The 25,139-nt window shown below is 40.8% G+C and overlaps 1 protein-coding gene across 1 annotated transcript; it reads right to left on the bottom strand.

The window, feature by feature from the left end:
- Window positions 1-583: 583 nt before the first annotated feature.
- Window positions 584-24,840, bottom strand: LOC133020203 (equilibrative nucleobase transporter 1-like). The gene is made up of 15 exons (XM_061086682.1): window positions 24,721-24,840; window positions 21,324-21,491; window positions 18,138-18,379; window positions 17,641-17,770; window positions 15,482-15,528; window positions 15,318-15,394; window positions 15,128-15,220; window positions 14,909-15,048; window positions 14,714-14,817; window positions 13,739-13,879; window positions 6,084-6,191; window positions 3,912-4,098; window positions 3,687-3,810; window positions 3,474-3,586; window positions 584-874 (listed from the first exon to the last, which is right to left on the bottom strand). Exons 3-15 carry the CDS (start codon window positions 18,328-18,330, stop codon window positions 769-771), a joined length of 1,563 nt encoding a protein of 520 aa, XP_060942665.1. The 5' UTR covers window positions 18,331-18,379; window positions 21,324-21,491; window positions 24,721-24,840; the 3' UTR covers window positions 584-768.
- Between the last annotated feature and the right edge of the window lie 299 nt (window positions 24,841-25,139).

Genomic DNA, 25,139 nt, shown 5'->3' with positions numbered 1-25,139 from the left:
CCATCAATCAATGCCCAAATGTTAAAATTTCCACCACAAACGTTACTGGCAAATAAATCCTTCAACAGGAGCTTTGGGTGTGTCGGTTTTCTTTTTCAAACCTTTTCTGTTTTTTTGATCAAGTACCAATCAAGGGTTTGTTTAATTGAGCTGCTTTTGTTCCCATTTTTGACGTCAGCAGTTTGCTAACAACATGTTTGTCAAGATAACTTTATTACTGTGAAGGTGACAACTTGTTTCACATGGTTGTTTGCAGTTGCTCTGCCCCCACAAATCCCATAATGCAGCTTTAACGTAGACTGAATGTAACAATGAACAATACCTTTCCACTTCCTCCTACTATCAAGGAATGAATCCAAAATATATCGGAAAGGCAGATTGCCATCTTGTGCCAATGGTGTCATTTGCAGGGGCATAAAATCATAATCCTATAATGGTTCACCTTATTTTATTGCATCAAATGTCCATTTAAAATCAAACTTACCAGTTAAAAGAACACAAGTACGTGGACCTTGCATCTAGAAAATTATTAAATAACTTGATGTCAATTATGATCTTCCATGCTTAAATACTGACACATGACTCAAGTCAATTCATGTTTATTCATAAAACACATTTGATAAACTGAGTTAACAAGAGTATTTTACAAAAAAGAGATGTGTAAAAAGATGTACAAGAGTAAAACAACATACAATAAAAGGCTGAAAAGTTCAGGAGACTCAAAGGCTTGAGAAAACATGTTGGTTTTCAGTTTACTCTTAAATATATCTATGTTAGGCAAACACCTGATTGTAAATGGTTAGATGTTCCAGCTTCGTCGTTACCCCTCAGACTCGACGAAGGGACAGCCTCTTGGTCGGAGGATCTGAGAGATCTTAATGTGGAAAGGAAACAGAGAAACTCAGATGTTAAAAATTAATGAAAGAAGCTTAGAATTGACAGTTATGTTTGATGAAGCAGTTTAGACTGATGAGCTGTGCTGTTTTTTTTAACTATGATGCAATCTTAACTTGATATAAAAGTAGACATTTTCCCATTTCTAGTTTGAGCATGCAGGCTTTGGTTTCCTGCGGGTAAGATTAAGATTAAAGGCCAATTTATGCCTCTCCGTCTTTTCTAAAATGGATAGATAAGACCGCCCTATTCGTCATGGAACGCCCTCTCCGAGCGCCTCGGAGAGCTTTTCGTGCACCTCTGATTTTTCTAACTGTCCGTGTTTATTTCGGAGACCCAACGGACAGCCCTTGGCTGTGATTGGTCCGCGAACGACATAATTTCCGTATGACGTCATTTCCGTATTTCACATTTCCGGACCTCAAACTTCCTGCTTCCTTCCCTGTGTCACATCAAACCCAAACACAACTATGATTCTACAATTAATGTGACGTGTGTGTTAAGCCAGCGGAGTTGTCCGGCTGACGGTGGATCGTAGAGCACTGACGGCATGTGTGCACGGTCACATACGGTTATAACGAGCTTTCATAACGGCGCTAGCCACCATGCTAACTGCGGTGGTAACGGTGCAAAAACCCGCCGTCACGACTTTAATTCCACTTCTATCATGACACTGTTTCTATAATACCGTCAGGTTAGAAGCAAACACTGGGTAGTAGTAGTTAGTGTCGGGAGCAGTGTTCGAATTACGTTGGAGCCAGAGGGAGCCGAGCTCCCAGAGAGTGAGGACTAGCTCCCATGAAAGCAACAAAGTCAAAAATCTGAGGGGGTCTCTCATATCTAAAATAGGGGTGCAACGATTGGTCAACGTCGTCGACAAAAATAGTCGTCGACGAATTTACTCGTCGATGAATCGTTGGTTCCGTCATAGTGCGTGTGTCTCGTGCCGTGCAGCTAAACTAAAAGTCATTTTTACCGGAGGTGCTGATGGAAGCAGCTGAGGAGTGAGCCATCTCGCTTCCTTCCTATCTCTGAAAGTCGCGCATGTGCAATAGCGACAGAACACGGACCTGCATTTGAGGAGGATGCACGTGTGACATCGTAACGGAGACGATGCGGACTCGCCTCGGTAAGATAGCCTGTTAGCTAGCTTGCTATATACCTGTGCGCAGGATTCTAGAATCCATTACAAAAATATGGTATAAACTTTTTTTTTAACAAGTTTAAAAGCGAAAGGTTATCCCATTGCCTGACAACGTCTTATTTTGATCAGAATTATTTAGTCCGAAGAAGACTGTAGTTTGGTTTGTGGATGTTTATATTGTTGCTATTTTCCGTCATTTTTGTTAACAGGAAAAATGGATACTTGATTTTAAATAAATTTTTTTTTTATTAGCACTTTGCCTGTCCTTGGTTTTAAATGGACAAAAACTTGATTTTTCTTTTCTTTTGTGTCAACAGTACCCTTATATGCAGCAAAGTTTATTAAAAGACTTTTTTTTTTTATGAAGTATCGATCTTTATTGTCTTTATTTTCAGTCATATCATGCCTCGAACAACCTCAAGCTAAATTTAAAAGCTGTTTGCTAAATAAGATCAATTGAGAATTTGTGTCATTCATAATCCGATTAGTCTATTAATCGTTTCAATAATCGGTGACTAATCGACTATCAGAATAGTCGTTAGTTGCAGCCCTGATTACAATCAATAATATATTGAAATTAATTAAAATAAATCAATTTCTTTACAAAAATGTCTGTCTGTTGTGTACGTGTGTCAAGTTATATACAGCCTATGCCTACCGTGCGCAAAAGCGATGCTCGCGCCTTGGCTATTTAATTGTATAGCCTTGGTAGGCCATGTGCGCGGTGCGCAAACTTTTTTAAGAGATAGAGACCCCCTTAGAGACAAAAAGATAATTCGAGCCCTGGTCGGGAGTCCCTGCTGACTGTGTGTGGAAGCTGGGGGGAGCTAGCTGGGAGGGGAGCTAGCTAGCTACGTGTAGCCTCAAGCAGATTCAAGCTGTGGAATCAGCAACACAGTTCGGAAACAAGACCTGGGAACCGCTGCGCTAAGAAACGATAACATCAGCATTTTGACCCGCTGGGTGTCACTTTATTTAGTTCTGTTAGTTGCCATGGTTCAGTGTGTGGGAGACCAGCCGACAGAGGTAAACAGACACACGTGGACTTCTTCTTCCCATAAATGGGGTAGGCTTCTCTGAGCTCGTCTTCCGTTGCGCCACCTATGGGTTTGGTGGTGAATTGTTTTCAACGTACAGTCGTCGGAGAGGTAAAAATCAAAAAGACTCTCTGCTCTCCGGGCAACCCTCTCCGAGAAACGGATACGTAGAAGCATACTGGAGCCTTAAATAAACAGTCCGTGTGGAACACTTTGACTGAACCGCATCGGCTTTCTGCTTTTTAATTTATCCCCATCCATATGCATATGCAACTGTTAATAGAAATTACTCCAAATGTCTGCCGGACCTTTTGGTGATAAAACTAGTCAGCCACAGCTGCTCCCTCAGCTAACACAGTGTCATCCTCAGACAGTAGTTCGTAAAAGGTGATACTTACTGTCGAGTAAGTTGTGAATTCTTCCTCTGTTTGGCCAGCTCTCTGCAGTAGAGGCTAACATGCACTGGGTGAATAAAGGTGAGCAGGGACACCACGGTGATGCCGATATTTACCTTAAAGAAGGACAGAAAATGAAAGCTGGGGGATGGGTACAGAGTGGGACTAGTTATTAAACTGGTTCCATAGAATATCCTACAAGCTATGGACACTTACATAGAGTGGGTCACCATGCAGCTGATTTTGGATGAGGTGTAGCAAAGGAAACTGGAGAAGCAGCACCAGAGCTGATAAAGACATTGCCATTCCGGACATCTTCCCAAAGTGAGACGCAGGGAAGCTACAGGAGATTGAGAAGACAAAGGAGAAGAGTATCAGATGGATAAGATAGATGTGACTGACGAAATTGTTTGTGGCAGAATTGAGAGAAGGTGCACATACGCAATGCTGATGAAGGCTTGGTGGAGTCCGTAGAAGAAGGAGCTGCTGGTGACCTGCAGGATGAAGGTGACATACTGCAGAGGGAGGACAGGACAAGTGAAACACACACAGAAGAAAAAACACAGCAGGAAGCAGAGGAAGAGGGCGAGAGGGGCAGAACGCAGATCTGCCTCTCGACTTGATTCTCCTAAGAAGCAGAAGGAAAGATAATGGTTAACAGAACTGTGAAGTCATTGTAGGACAATAGCCTGAGATCATAGATATTCAACACTGAAAACTTGACTATATTCATTTTAGGTTTTTTAATTTGATCTTAAAGGAGACATGTTATACTCATATCAGGCCATATCTAGACTGCTCAGGTGGGGCAGTCTAGATACAATACTTAGTATTGAGTGTATTGAGTGTTTTTCAAAGTTTTAAAGAACTTGTTACAATAGAAACCAAGCTGTGGGATAATAAAAATAATGATGATGATGATTCTTCCTATTAGAGAGAGGACTATTACAACATAGTCATGTTACCTATTTAACACAACACTAAACCAAACAATACCATAATTTGGAACAAAAACAAGCTTTAATAAGAATACTTCTAAGAATACTAATAGGCTTCCACTGTCCCATATGATTAGCCTACAAATGCTTTGCTACCTATACTGTCCAACTAGGGCTGGGTATCGCCACTGATTTCTCAAATAGATTCGACTCAGATTAACAAGGTCTTGATTCGATATCAGATTTGATTAGATTCAATATTGATTCAGCTGAAGATAATTCATTGTACAATGCCAATTTTACTTGGATATGAAATTTTGTTTTATAGAACCAAAACTCTAAAATGTGCAAGGATACCTCTCACTTGGTGCATAATAAAAAAATCAAGGTTGGCCTGTGTGCAATATGTTGTCCCAGAAATGATTGTGATAAACATTATATAATATATATTTTCATCATTTTGAAACCATTCCATACCACTGATATAATGATAATATTATAGAATTTTAATACTAACCCTAACAAAGAGCAATGAACTTTATATTCTGAAGACTATACATTCTGACATTTGAATTAGAAAAAATTAAAATAAGGGTATAGTATGTAGTTATAGGAACTAGATAAGTCCAATTTAGGAAGCTGTGAACTGACCAAGCTGCAAATAAACACACAACTGAAGATTATTTTTAACGATCCAGGTGTCATAAACTTAAATATGTAAAAAAACAAGTTCAACAGCCCTGTTCACTTTAGAGATTAAACAAACTGTGAAAACCTGGAGACTTTGGCTTAGTTGTTCTCGGAGTAGTGTTTGGTTTTTAGACAGCACCTGAGGTGTGTGTGTGTGTGTGTGTGTGTGTGTATGTGTGTGTGTGTGTGTGTGTGTGTGTGTGTGTGTGTGTGTGTGTGTGTTTGAGCACTCCACCCCGCTACAGGAGAGGAGATGATAGAATAGTAGCAACACAACTCAATTAAATGCTAAAACCCAGTGCTTTTTCCAACCAGCAATTCAGAAAGAGGAAATTCTGTCGAGAGAATGAAAAACACTTGATTGGCAGATTGAAATGGAACAGAATAAGGTTGACCAATTGGGTGGGCTGAGTAGAAATTTGGCTGGGCATCACCACCCCTTCCCAGTCCTAGATCTAACCCTGCTAATATTCTGTTATTCTATCATTTTAATTTGGGTGATTACAAAAAAAATGTGAACGTCACTTTCCTTGGACTTTTCATTGATGGAGCTCCTCTTTGCAGCCTCTGTTTGAAACACTTGGTTTTAGCTCCTGTCCGTTGAAGCTGCTCTGATTGGCCAACTGGCCCACTGTGATGGTCAACAGCTTCCATTCGACACGAATTATACAATTATGGGGTATCATGATGTCACATGACATTATGATGCCCTGGAAGTTGACCAGACTACTGACAAGGTGTTACAGGAGCTGTGTTTTTGTGAATTGTGAATTTTGAGCTTTTTAACTTTGTAGAAATTTTACATATCACAAAAAAACTATTTAACACCCTCAAAGAAAGATAAACTGAAAAAGCATCACATGTCTCCTTTAAAGATTTGTTTTGCTTTGGTTAAAATGGAACCCCAAGCTTACGGCTACATCCATACTATTATGTTTTTAGCCTATTCTCTCTTGCAGTATAATATGAAAGAAAGGTAACTAACCTGGAGCCAGAGGTCTGTGCTTGTGTCTGTCCATGAGGAGACCGCTGATGGGAGAAAACAACACCCCGCACAGCTGGGTGATGGCAAATGCATTGGTGTAGTGACTGACTGGAGGGGGGCAGAGGACATAAGTGGACATAGATGAAGAAGCTGTGGTAAAGAACACAAATTGTGAAGCCAGTGGAAATTCTGAACATTACAAATGGATGACATTTTCCAAAACACGTAAGGAGGATGCAGACTAAAAATATCAGGTGACACACAGGTGAGAAATGGTGTTGTAATTTTTTGGAGCTTGTTAGTTTAGCTGCTTTGCCACCGCTCTGTGCATGACTCCTGTTAGTGTGTGCTGCTGGCTAGGCATGACCTACTATACTTCCTGCTACTCCTGCCAATACTCCGATGAACTTGCGCCACACCATATAATTATCTTTAGGTCTCTTGGTCTTCTGCCAACCTTACTAGAAAACATCTTTGCTCTTTGCTCAAGGACTTTTTATTGTACCCACATAACTGAACTTTAACACTTGGTTTTTCATCTGCACTCCTCTGTTTTGACAAGAAAGCCTCCGATCTGAACATGAGCATTGTCTCATACAATGGGAAATGTTGTTAAGTTGCTAAGTTATACTCGTCTTGCGAACTTATCCTTGTTTGATATTCGGCTGCATTTTTTGCAGTTAGCTTTGTTTTTGCGGAATCCATTGTGATAGAGATACTAGTAGTATAAGACTTTGCCATTTCTGTCAGTGTTCATAATGATGGAACAACATAACGTCTTTCCTACAAATGTCCAGTACAGTTAGAAACTGCAGCAACTTGCTTTTCTTCTCAAGCTCTCTGGGTTGACTTCAATGGATCCTCATCCAAACCATCAACTTGTATTTCAGGTCCTATGACTAAGGATGTCTAACCTGTAATTAACAGATCCAATCAAACTATATTATTTAATAACAAGTGACATTCCAAAGGCTTTCAAGGTTGTAATTAAACCTTAGGTTAAAACTCTTGAGGACTTCCGGTGGTGACGATGTAGGAGAAAGCCGCTCGAAAGAGGTCTCCCGGTTGAACTATTAATATTTACCTGTAAGTACCACAATTGATTCGGGAAAGTGAATGATAACAGTTATAACTTCGACACAGCCGTGAAATGAGTGGTTCTAAATCTAAAGCGAGCAGTACACCGAGCTGTCCAGTTACTCGCGGCGGTGCGGCTACGGTAGCTAGCAAACTTGCTAAAATGGCATCCACGAGCCCTGATGCTAGCAGCAAACCTGGTCTCGTCGAAGACGCACCGGACATTTTTTTCAATGAGCCAGCTGGTTTCTGAACTAGAGAAGCAACGAGCCTCGCTTCGGGAATACATGTCTGTGTTAATCCAGGAGTCCGTTAAACCCTTACAGACTTCAGTGGACGCACTTCGTGAGACGGTGAATCACTTTAATGGTCGCCTCGCCGCTACAGAGTCCCTGGCCGGGGACAACTTTGAGCGCATAACGGGCGCGGAGAACCCAGTGAAGATACTGCAGGCACAGAACAAGTCTCTTCAAGACCGCCTCGACGATCTTGAAAACAGGTCCCGTAGAGTCAACCTCAGGATTATTAATATTCCTGAGGGCAGTGAAAAGGGCCAAGACCCGATCGAGTTCGTGTCTAATCTGCTGATGGAAAACCTCGGCCCCGACGTCCTTTCCAAACCTCCGGAGCTCGAGAGAGCGCACCGCTCCCTAGCTCCTAAACCCGGACCGGGAGGCAGACCCAGGCCCTTTGTCATATGCTTTCATCGTTTTCAGGAGAGGGAGAAAGTGCTTCGTTGGGCCAGACAACACGAGCTTAAGTGCCGCGAAACAGCGTTGCGGGTGTACCCAGATGTCAGCGCCATCACTGCGAAGAAGCGAGCCGCTTTCAACAAAATCAAGCAAGCCCTCTACCAGAAAGGCGTGAAGTTCAGGCTTCTCTTTCCTGCTCGCCTGCAAGTATCATATGAGGATGAGGTGTTCACTTTCGAGGCTCCGGAGGACGCGCACGCATTTTACAAGGAGCGGGTGATGGACAGAAAGTAAAACACATCAGGATATTCCTGGCTGCTGCCCACATTGGTGAGTTTCTACCCCAGCTGTGTTGATGATACTGTGTGCTCCAGCCCTGTGGACTCGCTGCCCTGCGGACTTCTTCAACCAGCGTCATGGTAACCATGGAAACGGGTAGGCACGTGAGCTGTGTTTACAGTTTGCCCTTATCGTACTGCAGGAGCGATGTGGATTTTCGTACTTTGCTTTGCCTTGTTGGGGACTCAGTTTACTTACAAATGTACAGTGTGGATGCCATATGTTATGTTATCAACATCTTTTTTGTTCTGATTATGATGGTAAACATGCTAAGTTGGTTTTGATGAGACCTTAGTCTGGCTGATGTGCCTCTGAAGTGCTCACAATTATCTTATATCAGGCGTTGCATTTTTCAAACTTATAGACGGCCTGTCTACTTTAGTTAAATGTGAGGTGAGGACTAAATTTAATTTAGTCTTCTGTAAACATGTTGTTCTTTCAAAACGTGGTGTATGTGTTATATATTCAACGGGATGACCTCTTGAACAAGAGAGGGTTATGGAAGCTGAAAGTGTTATCCTGTCGGGATTGAAGATGTGGAGGAATCTGGTTTGTATAAGGGATTGTGGGGTGGGAGGGTTGTGGAGGGATTCTTTGAGGTTTTTTTTTTTGTTGTTGGTTTGTTCTGGTTGTGTGTTTCTGTTTTGTTTTCCCCCTTTTCCTTTGGCTCAGTGGTCACGTCAGGCCTGGGAGAATCATAGCTCCTCATTTTTTATGTCATGATGACTCACGGTAAGAAGCTTCGTCTTATCTCCTGGAATCTGAAGGGTGTCAACCAGCCTATTAAACGTAATAAGGTAATGACTCATTTAAAGCAGCTTGGGGGTGATATTTTCTTTTTACAAGAAACTCACCTCCGCACTTCTGATGTTAAGAGTATCAAGCGGCCTTGGATAAGGGATGTATTTCACTCTAAATTCCCAGTAAGGGCGAGAGGTGCGGCTATCCTTATAAACAAAAATGTTCCGTTTGAATTGTCAAACTACATTGAAGACTCCAATGGTCGATTTGTAATTATTTCTGGTAGACTATGTGGCACGCCTGTGGTCATGGCCTGTATTTATGCACCGACATGGGATGATGATACATTTATTTCAAGTTTTTTCTCCTCCCTCCCTAAAGTTGATGATCACTACTTAATTATTGGAGGCGATTTCAATTTAATTCAGGACCCCTCCCTAGACAGGTCTTCCTCTAGTCCTCAGGCGCTATCCAAGTCAGCTAAAGTCCTTGACACACATAAAATCAGTTTAGGCTTATTTGACCCATGGAGAGCTACTTCCCATTCGGACAAAGCTTATTCTTTTTTTTCACATGTTCATCATTCATATTCTCGGATAGACTTTTTTCTTTTGGATAATTATTTTTTATCAGAGATCCACTCTTGTGAGTACCATAGTATTGTTATCTCAGACCACGCCCCTGTATCGGTGGATATTGGCTTTCCTAGTCTCGTCCCTCCCTCCAGGCAGTGGAGACTTAACTCTTCTCTGCTAGCCCAAGCCTCCTTTAAAGATTTTCTTCACACTCAGATCTCCTTGTTCTTTGATACTAATGATTCTCCAGAGATATCTAGACGTATTCTATGGGAGGCCTTCAAGGCGTTTATGCGTGGGCAGATTATATCATATGTCTCAACCTTAAAGAAAGCAGAAAGGGCAGAGTTTGAGGCAATCACCAAAGAGATATTTAAAATTGATAATTTGTATGCTGCGGCTCCTACCCCTGCTCTTTACAAAGAACGCCTTCAGCTCCAGTCCAAATTTGAGTTAATATCCACTAGTAAAACTCAGAAACAGTTATTTCTTGCTAAACAACGCTTCTTTGAGGCTGGGGATAAAGCGGGAAGACTACTAGCACATCAGGCGCGCACAGCTACACTATCCAGGTTGATCCCTCAGATTAAGTCTGCGTCAGGTGAAGTCACCTCAGACCCCACAGAAATTAATAAATCATTTTGTTCTTTCTACTCTAACCTCTATTCCTCCCAATGTCCTCCGACTGTTTGGGATGGAGTTAACTCACTTGATAAGATTGTTTTCCCTAAAATAAATGAAGATTTGGGTAGGGAGCTGGGGAGTCCAGTCTCTACCAGAGAGGTTCAGGAAGCAATTATGTCACTCCAGAATGGTAAAACTCCGGGCCCTGATGGGTTCACGGTTGAGTTTTTTAAGTTATTCTCTGCCGTCATTGCACCTGCCCTCCAGAGAATGTATAATGAGTCCTTTGTTGAGGGCCGACTGCCTCCTACCCTGTCGGAGGCCACTATTTCTCTTCTGCTTAAGAGTGATAAGGACCCTCTTTTGTGTGGTAGCTATAGGCCCATTTCTCTGTTGAATGTTGATTTAAAAATCCTGTCAAAGATCTTAGCCCAACGCCTACAACGGGTCCTGTCATGTATAATATCAACCGATCAAACGGGTTTCATGCTTGGTAGGCACTCGTTTCATAACACAAGGAGGCTTTTAAATATCATTGGTTCTCCTGGTTCAGGCGTTCCGGAAGTGGTTATTTCACTGGACGCAGAGAAGCCCTTCGACAGGGTGGAGTGGAGCTTCCTTTTTTTTGTTTTGCAGAAATTTGGTTTCAATCTGGAATTTATATCTTGGATTAAATTGCTTTATGCCAGCCCAGTTGCCTCTGTCCACACAAACGGACTCCAGTCTGTTCCATTTCCCCTTTATCGAGGAACCAGACAGGGCTGCCCTCTTTCCCCCCTCCTATTTGCCATGGCTATTGAACCTCTGGCCATCTGGCTACGCCAGGAGGATGGGTTTGAGGGCATCATCAGAGCTGGGAAAGTTCACAATTTATCGTTGTATGCCGATGACCTCCTCTTATACATGTCTAATCCAGCTGCCTCTCTCCCTGTGGTTCTAGATATCTTTGACAAATTTGGGTCCTATTCAGGTTATAAACTTAATATCCACAAGAGTGAAGTTCTTCCCATTAATTCTGCGTCAAAAAATATACCTCAGTCCTTATTCCCTTTCAAACATGCTACAGGTGGATTTAAATATCTGGGGGTGCATATTACTGATTCAATGAGTCATCTTTTCTCTAAAAATTTCTCTCCTCTAGTTGAGAAATGTAAACTAGATTTTGTCTGATGGTCTGGTCTTCCACTATCCCTTGTTGGTCGAGTTAATTTGGTTAAGATGGTTGTTTTACCGAAGTTTTTATATCTTTTTTCACATATCCCTGTCCTTTAATTAAAAAGTCCTTTTTTAGCTCGCTCGACCAACTAATAGGTTCTTTCCTCTGGAGCAATAAAAATCCACGTATCAGAAAGTCAGTGCTACAGCTCCCGAAGGCTCTTGGTGGCTTAGCTTTGCCCAATTTCCGACACTATTACTGGTCCTGTAATATTTATAAACTTTTATACTGGATTAATAACACAGCAGATGACCAGTGCCCCGTGTGGGTGGATATGGAACTTGCATCTTCCAAGCTCTCTCTTCATTCCCTGGTTTGCTCCCAGCTCCCTCTAACTGCCCCCAACTTTACCTCCAATCCAGTGGTAACTAACTCTGTTAGAATCTGGATTCAAATGAGGAAGAACCTAGGCCTTCATAGGGGCTCAGACCTCTCTCCAATTACTAACAATCACCTATTTCCGCCTTCTTGCACTGACTTGATCTTTCGGACGTGGTTCAACAAAGGGATAACAAAATTTAAGGACCTTTACAACCAAGGGACTTTTATGTCGTTTTTAGAGCTCTCAAGAAAATTTGACCTGCCTAATTCCCATCTATTTCGTTTTTTTCAGATAAGGCATTTTGTTCAGAATCAGATCCCCAAATTCCCCAGTCGTCCCCCAGAAACATTGATTGATTCAATACTGGCTCTTGATCCCGGACAAAAGCTGCTAATTTCTAGCATTTACAGCCTTATCAACTCTTCTCTCGATAGCCCAGTATCAGGCCCCAAGTATTCTTGGGAGCAAGAGCTTGGAGTCACACTACCTGATGATTATTGGGAACAAGTACTACGGTTGGTTCATTCCTCTTCAATCTGTGCGAGGCATGGCCTCCTACAATGTAAAGTAGTGCACAAAGTTCACTACACTAACTTGAGGCTATCTCGAATTTATCCCAATGTAACTGACTCCTGTAACAGGTGCAAACAATCCCCAGCAGATCATTCTCATATGTTCTGGTCCTGTCCCGGGCTTGCCACATTCTGGTCTGAAATCTTTAAAACTCTTAGCACAGCATATAACACTACCATCTCTCCTCAACCTCTCTTGGCTTTGTTTGGGGCCCCCCTACAGCCTTTTGCCTCTAGAGTTATACAGAATGTCCTTGCCTTTACCACCCTGTTGGCCAGACGCCTTATACTCTTTAAATGGAAACACCCTCAACCCCCATCTCACAGTAGGTGGGTTGAAGAAGTTTTACTGTTCATGAGTCTTGAAAAGCTTAGATTTTCCCTGAATGGTTCCTTAAATTCATTTGAAAAGACTTGGAGACCTCTCTTAAGTCATATTGAGTCTTTGACATCTCTGCGTTATGGTGATGACTGAGCCTCCCCCCCATTTATTTTATTTTTAATAACAATTCACCCTTCCCCTTTAATTATTTATTTTATTTTATTTATTTATTTTTATATTTGGTTGTTTTTTCGTGTTTATAGGTTTGTTATGGGTGCTGGGGATGGGAATGTGGGAGGGATAAAAAGATGGGAAAAAATGTAAGATGGAAGTATTCCCTGTTATATTGTTGTATCTCGTGAAACTACTTCCAATAAACAAAAATATAAAAAAAAAAAAAAAAAACTCTTGACCCAGATTTTTTAGCTAACTATAGACCTGTATCCAACTTCCCTCTCGTTGAAAAAGCTTGTGCTAACCAATTTGTGATTAATTACATTTGAAAGCAAACTTTAAGTCAGGATTTAGATCATAATACATAAAAAGCAGTGTGGAAAGCTACCATCAACCCTCTGGTGGCCTCAGACAATGGTCGTCTAAACCTGTCTCTGTACTTGTTTTGATAGATCTTAGTGCATTTGACACAATCGATCAAAAGATTGGATTGCAGATACTTGAAGATATTATTGGGATTAAAGAAACAGCAGCAGACATAATTAATAGTTATCAGTTAGATACTTCTTTGTTCATGTTAACAATCACTCCTCCAGGAACATAACAATTAATCATGGAGTTCCACAGGGTTCTGTACTTGGACCGATACCTTTCACATAGTATATGCTTCCTTTTAGGAAATATTATCAGAAAGTTCTACATAGATTTCCATTGTCACACAGATAACACCCAGCTTAATGTATATATGATGCCAGATAAAACAAATTGTTAGTGAATCTTCAATATCCTGAAGGTTTACTTCTGGTTCCTAGAGTCTTGAAGACTAGAAAGGGAGGCAGAGCCTTCAGCTTCCAGGTCTTCCCCCCCGCCCTATTTCTCTCCTCTCACCCCAACCAGTTACACTAATTAGTGCATGGTCCCACATGTCTTTTTATCTTAGAATCCAGACAAGGATTGAACTTTTATTTGTTACACTCCTGGAAATGCTCATTACACCTCACCAACGGTTTGGTCATCATCAGCCAGCCGGGTGAGCATGGGGTTGACGTTGGCTAAGAAGATGAACTGACTGAGGATGATGGTGACCACCCACACCAGGTGACAGAAGAAGAGCCATGAAAACACACAGCTCCTGAAAGTGGCTGATGATTGAGAAACAAGATGATTGGAAACAGGAAACTCAATTTTCAGATGAAAAATGTGACATAACAAGATACTTTGTCATGATATGTTGCTGTGCACTATGCATCTACATAATGCAGCGATTTCCCACATTGCCTATAATTACTGGAAAGGACAGACATTGGCTGTGTTTGAAATCACCCATTCAATCACAACCCCATAGGAACTTCTATGTTGAGGACTAGTGAGCTCATCTGCAAAAGAGAAAAACACTTTTTCTCTGTGTTGGTTATCATGTCATTGTAAGATTATGACATATAACAACAACAATGTCGGCCTTTGGAAAATCCCATAATAAGTAAATACATTTTTTTAACTTAGTAATAATACTTGTAATGTAAATTGGGTGTTTAGATGTGCAGATGTGCTCCCATCTTTTTACATGTTTTACAGCCAGGATAATTAGGGAACAGACAACAAAATTCTGTTGAATATAAGCCTGAATGTCTTCATCTTCACGATAATTCAGATATTTATGATAAAAAAAAAGGACTAGAATCACCTGAGAGAGATGGCTAAGGAGTACTGCCCTCTCGTCTCAGATAGTGCCCATCAGTTGTGATCGTTATAAAATATTCACAAAAAATTCCAACAGCACTACAAAGAGGCCAACTCACTACAAAGTGATTAGTGAGTGATTTTGGACACAGCCATGAATGACACATCCAGAAAGCCAAAGCAGCAATACATATTGGACCATCAAAGTAGCTTCATGTCCATATAAAATAAACAGTTTTTTCTCTTATATATTATTTGACTGTGGGATGTTTGTAAAAAATCGACTTCAAAGTAACCTTTCTCGTCCTTTTCAGTCTTCTCCAGATCTCCTTCCTGAAATTTTTGCACTGTGTCGTTCTCCTCCTGTCTTCTTTTTCGTTTTTGTACAGTACAGCTTACCCTGTCACAGCAGGTGAAGGAAAGAACAGTTAAATTGCTGCGGAAACAAACTAATGGCTCAAATCACTTCGGATTATGCAGTTTGTTCTGACCCGTAATTGTATGTCTCTGGTAGCGTGTAGGGGATATGTCGTCTGGGCATCAGGAAGATGGTGCGGACGCAGTGGATAATGTTACACAAGGTGAGGAAGAGAAAAGATGTGTGCAGAGAAACTCCTCTTTCATATAGCAACTAGAGAAAGGAGGAGGTTGTGAGCCCTTTTAATTGTGTGATTAAGAATCAAAGAGCCTAACACGATATAATACGATACCTTTATAATGAGACAAACTGCAGCCGAGGATTCAAATGCTCCATTGTATATGGTGATGGTAGTGGAGCGATAGGAAGGAAACAGGTTCCCCACCTTCAGAGAGAAGTTACCACATTAGAGCTTCTTGCGTTCTACCTCATGCACTTTCTCAGACCCACAAGGAAAATATTTAAACTGGGTCATCACACACCTGAGCATTGGTGATGTAGAGCATCGTTCCAGCAATTATTAAACTTGACAAAGCTGGGTAGAGCAACACAGACGTCTCTGTGTGTGAAAGAGAGATAAATGGAAAGAGAGCTGACATGTTATCTGATTACATTATGGCACAATACAATATAAAAGACAACATACCTGCATTTGACAGTGTGATAAGCAGTGTGCCAGCGGTGTACAATGATCTGCAGGCAGATAATTTCATGATCATGAGAGTGTTAAGATTTTTGGTTATCATATCACCATTCATTGGCACTGGACATGTGTGTGACAGTGGAAACAGGAAACTGATTGTCTGCCTGATTTGGTTGTACAGTAGCAAACTTCTACAAACCAGGGACAGCAATAGAGAAAGGTATAGGCAGGGATTTGTTAAATTGGGAAGACAGTGAGGTGGAACACTTTGCATTCACCACTGGTAGTTGAGATGTGACTGATAAGAGCCAATAAGGAAGTGAGCGAGGGTGTTCCAAAAGTCTTATTTTCTGCTCAACCAGACAAATACAATTTCAAACCAAAACTGTGCTTGCCCAAAAACTCTCCTATTGAGGGGTTTAAAAACGTTGGAGAGGTGTGGGCATAACAGAGAGAGAAAATGCATAAAACATAAGAAACACATTGTGTTTATCATGGGAGCATCAATAGCAAAGGAAACTACGCCACAATATGCATGTTTTCATGTTCCTATAGTTTCCAGTTTATATTTAGAATAACACACACACACAATAACTGGTGACAAGGACTTAGTTTCAATGTACCTACAATTCCCTCCTTTCACATTTGAGGGAGGACTGTCTGTATCATTTATTGATGAAGATCTATCAGCAAACAACAAACTTATATAATTTATAGTTATAAGATGAGAAGCCTACAATTAAAATAATGCAGTAACTCTTTAAGGCAGAACACTTCCATGTCTTTCCAATAAGATTTCCAATAATACACATTAAGATGGGGTCTGTTTTACTACCCTCTGTCTGTCTGCATCTGTAGATTTCTCCTAAATTCACCAACGAAGCTAATCTGCATATGTAAACATAACATTTCAGGGGGAAATACTGTCTTGATGTAAGTACAGTACATTACCCTGTATGCCCTAACGTATTACATTAACTAGTAGCTAAGAGAAGAGAAGAAAAACCTGTACAACTGGAACAGGAGCTGCAGGCTATACCTTGAAGCAAAATCTGTCCCAACAGTCAAGACTTCTGAACTCCAAACAGCTCTCGATGCTTCTCGATGTATCACATCCACAATTCTCTATCTTACTGCACATGGCTGCCTTTTCATTCGTTAATACAAGTGGTCAGTCAAATATGAATCCCTTTTATTAAAGAAAATGCTTTAAAAAGTAATATGTGACTGTTAGAATGAGTGGGCTGTAATTTACAAAATAAGGTTTCCAATTTGTAAATCAGACTACAACAATCTATGTCAGTGGTCAGTGCTCTGACAAACTCTGATTGTAGCCTTTACTGTATCAAAGGGGCCCCTTATCATATTTATGTTCCTGGATAAACGGATAAAAGGATACAAGTTTATCAGGTGTTTTACGGGTCCCTGGTAGTTCGGGGCCCAAAGAAATTGCTGACCTTTGCCTAATGCTTAAGTCTGCTTCTGGCCAGCCACAACCATAAAACAGTAGACTAACATGTCCTTGTAGACTCGACAATCACCTAACAGAAATGAAATCTACCCATATAGCTATAACATATCTGTACTGTCAAGCATCATGGTGACTGTAAAGAAAAGAAAAGTACATGTGGAATATTGCACCTTTCAAGAGAAATTTTAAAGATTATGTAGTTGAGGTAAAAGACATCGTGACTAGTTTGCAAGGACGTACTTACAGTGAGGAAAAATATTTACAGCTTAAAACTAAACTGAATGTGTTGCAAAGACAAAATGCACTTGAACAAACTTCGTTGGACTAATAAACAGCTTTACGAAGAGACAATATTATGGAGGCAAGTTGTGTGGTGAGTGAGCTGGTGGCTAAGAAGTGCATCAGAGGGACAATGTGTGAACGAGACGAGACATGTTGATTTTTTGTTTTTCGACAGTGCAATATTAAAATCCTGACAAGACAGACATCTATTTATGCTGCTGGTTTAATAAAAACTACTCCAGGCAATTGGGGTTACAGGACATGAAAGGTGCGTAACACGAGATGGAAACCTCCCATGGCCCGAGTTCTATAAGCTGCTGAGGAGATATGCCAGTGAACAAGTCTTTTCAAAACTACTTCGTGCAGAAACTGCAAACTTGACAGACCGTTTACTTGATGGGGTACTCACATTGCCACTATCCTTGTAACTGCGGTTCCACAGCGGTCAAAAACATATCCAATGGGGAAGCGCAGTATTGTGGTGGCAATAGAAGCGACTGACATGACCTGAGAGAAGTGCTCGTCCTGACCACTACAATCTGGAACGAGTAAAGAAAAACTTAATAATAGTTAAATACATGTGTGTTGTTTCATCTAATCTTTAAACTCAGAAACCTTATACCTAATAAAAATGTATATTTGCCCTAAGGCACCAGGTAGATAATAGATATTTGTAGTCTATTGACATTTAGTTAAGCTGCTGCAGGAAAATTCAAATCTACAACCCAACTGCTTTGTTTTACTAGAATATTTAAATAGATCAAGCAGAAGAGCTGGTTTTCTTTGGTTTGCTCTACTTCTAAAACTCTATGTATTCAATGATCTCTGAACATATTTCGTTACTGTTGTGTAGCCTGCATTTCTATGCATGTTTCTGCACCTTGAATTGTACCAATTCATACATACCTTTATACACAGCATAATCTTCATCTCTGGTGGCATTGGTGCAGTATGCAGCAAAGTATCCATCAACTTTCAGCACAAACACAAGAGAAGCCCAGCCATAGGCAATCCCTGTGAAGAACAAACTCTCCACCAGCCCCGACAACAGTGTCAACCAGTGTTGTAATTTCACTTCTCCCGGTTGAATTCTGAGCATGTTGCCAAATGCTTCTGCTGAGCCAAGAGAGTGAAGTGCTGCTGTAAAACTGTAAAAAGTTCAAAAAGCAGGATCACAGGGAGAAGAACAGGCACAACATGATTATTCTGTCATTCACTCACATGGCTTTTCCTACCGTAGCTATGCTGATGACACCCAACTAATCCTGTCTTTTCCCCGATCAGAAACACAGGTAGCAGCACGAATCTCTGCCTGTCTGACTGACATCTCTCAGTGGATGACCGCTCACCACCTGAAGATTAATCTTGACAAGACTGAAATACTTTTCCTTCCAGGGACAAACTCTCCCACCCATGACCTGACTATTAACTTTGACAACTCCGTTCTGGTCCAGGCCCTGGTCATCTCACGCCTCGACTACTGTAACTCCCTCCTGGCAGGTCTACCTGCTACTGCCATCCGACCTTTGCAGCTCATCCAGAATGCAGCAGCTCGACTGGTTTTTAACCAACCTAAATTCACTCGCACTACTCCGCTCCTCCGCTCCCTACACTGGCTACCAGTGGCTGCCCGTGTTCCAGTTTAACTGGCGATCATGGCTTCTGGCGATTTGTTTACCTTTTTCCAGATGTTGATTGTCTGTTGCAGAGCTGGTCGCAGATTCGTCATTTTCACAAAGCGCATGTGTGTGAAGTGCGGTGATCTACTGAAGGTCTCGCTGAAATAAAAATCCTACAAAAACCCTTCCCGAGTTCATGTGTCCGTGTCAGAATCACGTTGGGACTTCAATATAAATTAAATGGTTAAAAAAAAAGAAAATAGTATAAAAAAACTTGACCGGGACTCGAAACAGCGAGCCGAAGCACTAATAACTTCTGGGCCGATGACGATCTCACTTCGCCACTGAGCCGCTGAAATTTCCATCGCGCAATAGATAAATGTCTCGTTCTTTGCTTTGTCAGCTGTATAACAACAGATGTGCTTTAAAGTAACGCCCATGTCATCTGGTGATAGTCCCAACACAGAATAAACGCATATATACTTAATACCAGGCTTCACAATCTGATGCTCCTCTTCATGGGAGACACAGGGAGTTCTGAAGAACACACACGCGTGACCAGCTCCACGCAAAGTGCTTGTGTTTGACGCTGGTGATCATTACAACGCGCACACACCAAAGCAGTGTCAGATGTAAACATCGCCTCACAACAAGGCGGAAGCTCCAGCGGTGTTTTTATGAGTAAAGTTGGTGAACGTGCTTCTAATGGATGGGTGAAGCTTCACGTGTCCTCCTGTCGCTGCTGGTTAAAGTCAGCAGACGTGATTTTAAAACACAAATTATAATAGTGATAAATAATAATAATAAAACTATTTATATTTTGTTGTATTTTCACAAACAATGTGATGTGGTGATACAAGCAATTGTGGACGCTTCATGTAACATCATCATTAAAAAAAATAAAGTGCATTTTGTGTCAGTATTCTCTTCTGACTAAATATAAATGTGAAAGAATTCCCACCACGGGAATCGATGCAGTGTGGTCCACATAAAAATTAACGTAGTGACAATGGCACTGCCCACTGCGCCACTGATCGGGAGATTTGCTGAGTCACGTTTATGTTCAGGTGACTGTGAAGCCTGTGCACATCTTACCCTGAATTATTGTTTCAAGGAACACGCCCAGGTTAACTTGTGACAGTCACAATTTCCCCAAAAACTCGGAGTTATCATTCATACTTGACACATTTGGACACCGCTGCGCCCGTGTGCCTACCACACGTATATACGACATCATGAAAAACTGCTATATCCTGCGCACAGACAAAGCAAAAGCCACAAATAGTTCGCCTGCTTACTATGAGTGGGCGTTTCATGTGCTCGTTGATATCATGGTTGGTGTGGACCACAGATATGATGATACTGACACAAAACAAAATGCACTTATTTTTAATGATGATGTTTCATGAAGCGTCCACAATTGCTTGTATCACCACATCACATTGTTTGTGAAAATACAACAAAATATAAATTGTTTTATTATTATTATTTATCACTATTATAATTTGTGTTTTAAAATCACGTCTGCTGACTTTAACCAGCAGCGACAGGAGGACACGTGAAGCTTCACCCGTCCATTAGAAGCACGTTCACCAACTTTACTCATAAAAACACCGCTGGAGCTTCCGCCTTGTTGTTGTGAGGCGATGTTTACATCTGACACTGCTTTGGTGTGTGCGCGTTGTAATGATCACCAGCGTCAAACACAAGCACTTTGCGTGGAGCTGGTCACGCGTGTGTGTTCTTCAGAACTCCCTGTGTCTCCCATGAAGAGGAGCATCAGATTGTGAAGCCTGGTATTAAGTATATATGCGTTTATTCTGTGTTGGGACTATCACCAGATGACATGGGCGTTACTTTAAAGCACATCTGTTGTTATACAGCTGACAAAGCAAAGAACGAGACATTTATCTATTGCGCGATGGAAATTTCAGCGGCTCAGTGGCGAAGCAAGATCGCCATCGGGCCAGAAATTATTAGTGCTACGTCTCGCTGTTTCGAGTCCCGGTCAAGTTTTTTGTACTATTTTCTTTTTTTTTAACCATTTAATTTATATTGAAGTCTCAACGTGATTCTGACACGGACACATGAACTCGGGAAGGGTTTTTGTAGGATTTTTATTTCAGCGAGACCTTCAGTAGATCACCGCACTTCACACACATGCGCTTTGTGAAAATGACGAATATGCACTTATTGTAAGTCGCTTTGGATAAAAGCGTCAGCTAAATGAAATGAAATGTAATGTAATGTAATTCTAAGAAGAGTTATCTTGCTGTGGTGCTGGAGCTGGAATTACTTCAACAGATTTTATTCCTGGCATCAAGACGCGCCTAACATAGAGAGTCCTAATCCGTCTCGCTTGATTCAACACACTTGTTTGCTTGTCAAAGTTAGTGTTAATCCCAGTTGATCAGTTTATCAAATTAAATTGTACATAACCTTTGTATAAATACAAAACCAATACAAGCCTTACCTTTTTTTCTGTGATCAGCAATAGATCCTCATTCAGATATCACAAATGTTCCATCTTGATCATTACCTATACACTGTCTGTGCACCTCAGCCATCTCACAGCCTGATGCAATTACGGAACCAAGCTTGGGGGAAGGCCCGGGTGCTTGAAGGGCGGAGCTGCTCCCAACTGAAGCAGAGAAAGCAGGTATAAAGAACTATACATTTACAATAACATACCAAATAAATGCATTTAATCTACATTTAATTTAGTAATTCTATATTTTACATGTATATATGCGTCTCTACATTCATTTCTTTATTCAAATGTTTTTGTAACGTTTTTTATTTGTATTTTTGTCTATACTTATTATATTTCATCTATGTGTCTGGCTGTTAATTAGGTAGTTGGTGCTGTCTCACGCAGCCTAGACCCAGATTGGTTATTGACTACTAGACGATCAGCTAAACAAATTTTGTTCAATGGATTTTCATTTCTTTGATTGGACTCAGCCACAAATGTGAAGGTTTAATTCCACACATTCACCCACATCATTACCACATGCACAGTAAGCAATCACTTAAAATCACACATTCATATTTTACATAGTAATATTCCTTGTCCCTTTTGATAGTGGGTTTAAAGTGTATTAATTAATTTGTCTTTGTTTGAATTACCTGCCTGGAGTTCGCCTTCCTTGTTTAGCAAAATAGCAAAAGAGTGTCTTTGCTTTGGGATACAGTTAATGTATATTTTGAGGGAAATGTAACATTTTGATCATGCACAATTTAATCATGCTTATTTCCCCTTTGACTGATTATGATTGAATCGTATACAATGTAACCTTAATCATACTGTATCCTGTACAACTGAATGAATCTTGGCCTGATTGCCTAATCTAAGGCATTGTTGCCTTGACGTCATCAGAAGATCCTGACCTTTGGCTTAGAAACAGCCTCAACCAAGGGAGGAAGGAGCCAAATGTATAAGGAGAAAGAACAGCATCCTATCGGTGTGCATATTACAAATCAACCTTGGTCTTGTGCATCATGCTCTGAGCATTGAAGTCTGACAAATGACAATACTATGAGAGATTTGTGTCTCGTTCCTCGTTGTCAGAGTGGAATTGCAGAATTGCCACGACAATATGTCTCAAACGTCTGATATAATCTCTGGGATTTAAGTGTCTGGAATGTTTAATTTTTGAAGCTGCAAATATTGAGGTTATCTGTTCAGCACTAATAGAGAAATCTCAGTGTAGTCATCTCTGACACTGGGAGGTAGAAAAGGGGGAAAATTTCCATTAATATATATTGTCTGAAGTCCAGTGAAGTGGTCTTGCTGGTCAAAAATTCACAAGAACCAACATTTCTGATGCTTTACGATTTCATTTGCGTGTGCATTGTCTGCCTAAGTTTAACCCCATATTAATTTCAACAATCAAAATACTGACTTTCCATCAGTGGCCCAGACATTCACTTTTGGAGTGAGGAGATAACTCAATTCTAAAGACCCCAAAAGTATTTTTGAGGTTCTTATCGAGTAGTACTGAAAATTGATCCAAAGTTGGAGACACACAATTACTGACGTCTGCTGGTGAAAATATTGCGGTGCAACCAAATATACCATAATACAGTCAGAGATGCTGCATGCAACCTTATTATTCCATATGGGCTACATTGTTGAAATGTTTACACACCAAAAGTTTGAGCTTCTGATCACAGTTAAGTGTTATTGATTGACAAGATGATCATATAATTATACTGTTACAATTATAAAGAGATAGTAAAACAATAATAAATTCATAATGCCACTGTAAAATGAGAATGTTAAAAATGATGAGCAGAATATAAACATTTTGTGTACATATGTAAGCTATTATTATCAATTCTATTGTTTCCTATTTTTAGTGTTTTTAAATATGTAACATCAATTAAACATTTTTATTTAATTGTATTACAGATGGTTACTGTTATATATGTATGTATATGTGCTTTCAGTGTATTTTCCTGCATTAGCATTAGGCTAAAAACATTGATCCCATGCTGTGACATTGACTGGTTTGAAAAAGAGTAAAATCTAAAGTACAGATCCTGACCCGATTCCAACAACACAGAGATAACAGAGAAGGCAACACACCCACCAGAAATTCCAAATATCTCAAGCGTATAACATTTTGTAAATAAAGAATGTTTGTACTTGGGATACATTAACTTTCTGTTTGTCTAGTATAACTGAACCTTAAAACAGATGATCTCAGCTAATTTAGTTTCCAATCAGTTCCAACAAAAACCCACTACTTGCATTGCACCTGTGTCCATGTGGTCTGTGCTTCGGGAAATTACTGAGTTGATCTGAAGCATATCTGCTGATTTTATTGTTGGTAATTCAACACATGTAAAACACCGGGCTCCAGGATTAAGATAAATACATCATTTGACGGACATGATATCCACGGAAAATATGTAGATTTAATTGGAATGTAGAGGATAAAGTGCTAAAGGAGTTAGAAAAGGCCAGACAACATGGAGGATCTTCCCTCACTTGTCAGAAAATATTCACTCCAAACTGAACATAAAGTAATTACATCTTTGGCCAATATGTTGAATAACTCTGTATTGAACTCTATAGTTGTCATGTTTACCATCTTTATACTAACGAAGTTAAATGTCGTATTAATCACATAAACAAAAAAAGGGACATAAATACAGTATACTATTACTATAATAATAAATGACAAATTGAGTGATTTATGACGTTACTCATTGATGACTAACTAACTTCCAGTCTAAAGCAGCAGAAAAAAGCCTTTGCCGTTTTGTAGTTGACACTTGCCCCTGTCATGTGTTACAATGTCTTCTTAAATGGTCCATATTGTGTTAAATAAATGTTCTGGGCTTTTACTATCTGTAATAACTTGAAGGGGGTCAGTGGGGAACCTCAAAGTATGAAAACAGTCACTGCGCGGACTTTTTCACTCAGTCCATTCAAAGACATATGTTATCCAGACGTCACGTTTCGTACCTCTTCCCCTGTATGAGTCATTGAGGATCACGTCTCTCAGGCCCACCCAGCCGGTAGCAGTCCAGCACCCCCCTCCACACCGAACGCGACACCAGGCACACTTGTTGCTGAGCTAGCAGCTTGTTAGCTACCACAGGCTAACGACAACAAACCACACTGAAGAACCACTGCAGCGTGGAGGGATGCAAGGAAGAGGATGTGTCCGTGCTCATTCATCCTAAGATCTTTACTGTTCGAGACCAGCGGTTACACTTTATTTCTCCTGACGTGCAGTGTCAGTGTGCTCAGTGTAACGCAGACGTTACTCGTTACTCGGGACTGAAACTCCGTACTGTAACTCGGGCCGTTACTGTCCTGCTTAAACTTGATCAAACATGAGGACGGTGTAACTTACCGTTCAGAAACAATCTGTTGTAACCGATTGTGAGTATGTGGCTGGTCCTCTATAGCTTCAAACATAACGGGACTTTCAGCTGTGTAAACAGCCGGAGAGAGTCAGTGCGCCACAGTGAGGCCGGGGATAGGCCTGGAGGCGTGTCACTCAAACCGAGTCATCAGAGGCGGGGCTCTAGACTCCAGAGCCCCGCCTCTGATGACAGCCTCTGATGACAGGATGACAGGCCTCTTCTGTCTGCAGCTCCGGAGAGAGGCAGAAGAGAGCACGTGGAAAGACACATTGTAGCGGTGGTTTGTTCGACTTTAAACCACTGATACATCATCTTAAAAGGTACCAACACCTCAAATTACATCCCAGGAAGGTGTCAAATCTGAAGGAAACATGTTGTTCATTTTACGACCGATGCCTGGATCTTT

Source organism: Limanda limanda, chromosome 2, assembly GCF_963576545.1.
Source record: "Limanda limanda chromosome 2, fLimLim1.1, whole genome shotgun sequence".
Classification (NCBI taxonomy): domain Eukaryota; kingdom Metazoa; phylum Chordata; class Actinopteri; order Pleuronectiformes; family Pleuronectidae; genus Limanda; species Limanda limanda.
This window is presented reverse-complemented; position numbering and strand designations above follow the sequence as displayed.

Excerpts from the sequence above, each read along its gene's own strand:
- LOC133020203 (XM_061086682.1), bottom strand. The coding sequence starts at position 18,330 with ATGCTCAGAATTCAACCGGGAGAAGTGAAATTACAACACTGGTTGACA. Across the intron at positions 13,880-14,713 it reads GACTGAAAAGGACGAGAAAG|CCACTTTCAGGAGCTGTGTG; the intron begins GTTACTTTGAAG and ends CTCAATCATCAG. Across the intron at positions 3,587-3,686 it reads TGCATGGTGACCCACTCTAT|GTAAATATCGGCATCACCGT; the intron begins GTAAGTGTCCAT and ends TCCTTCTTTAAG.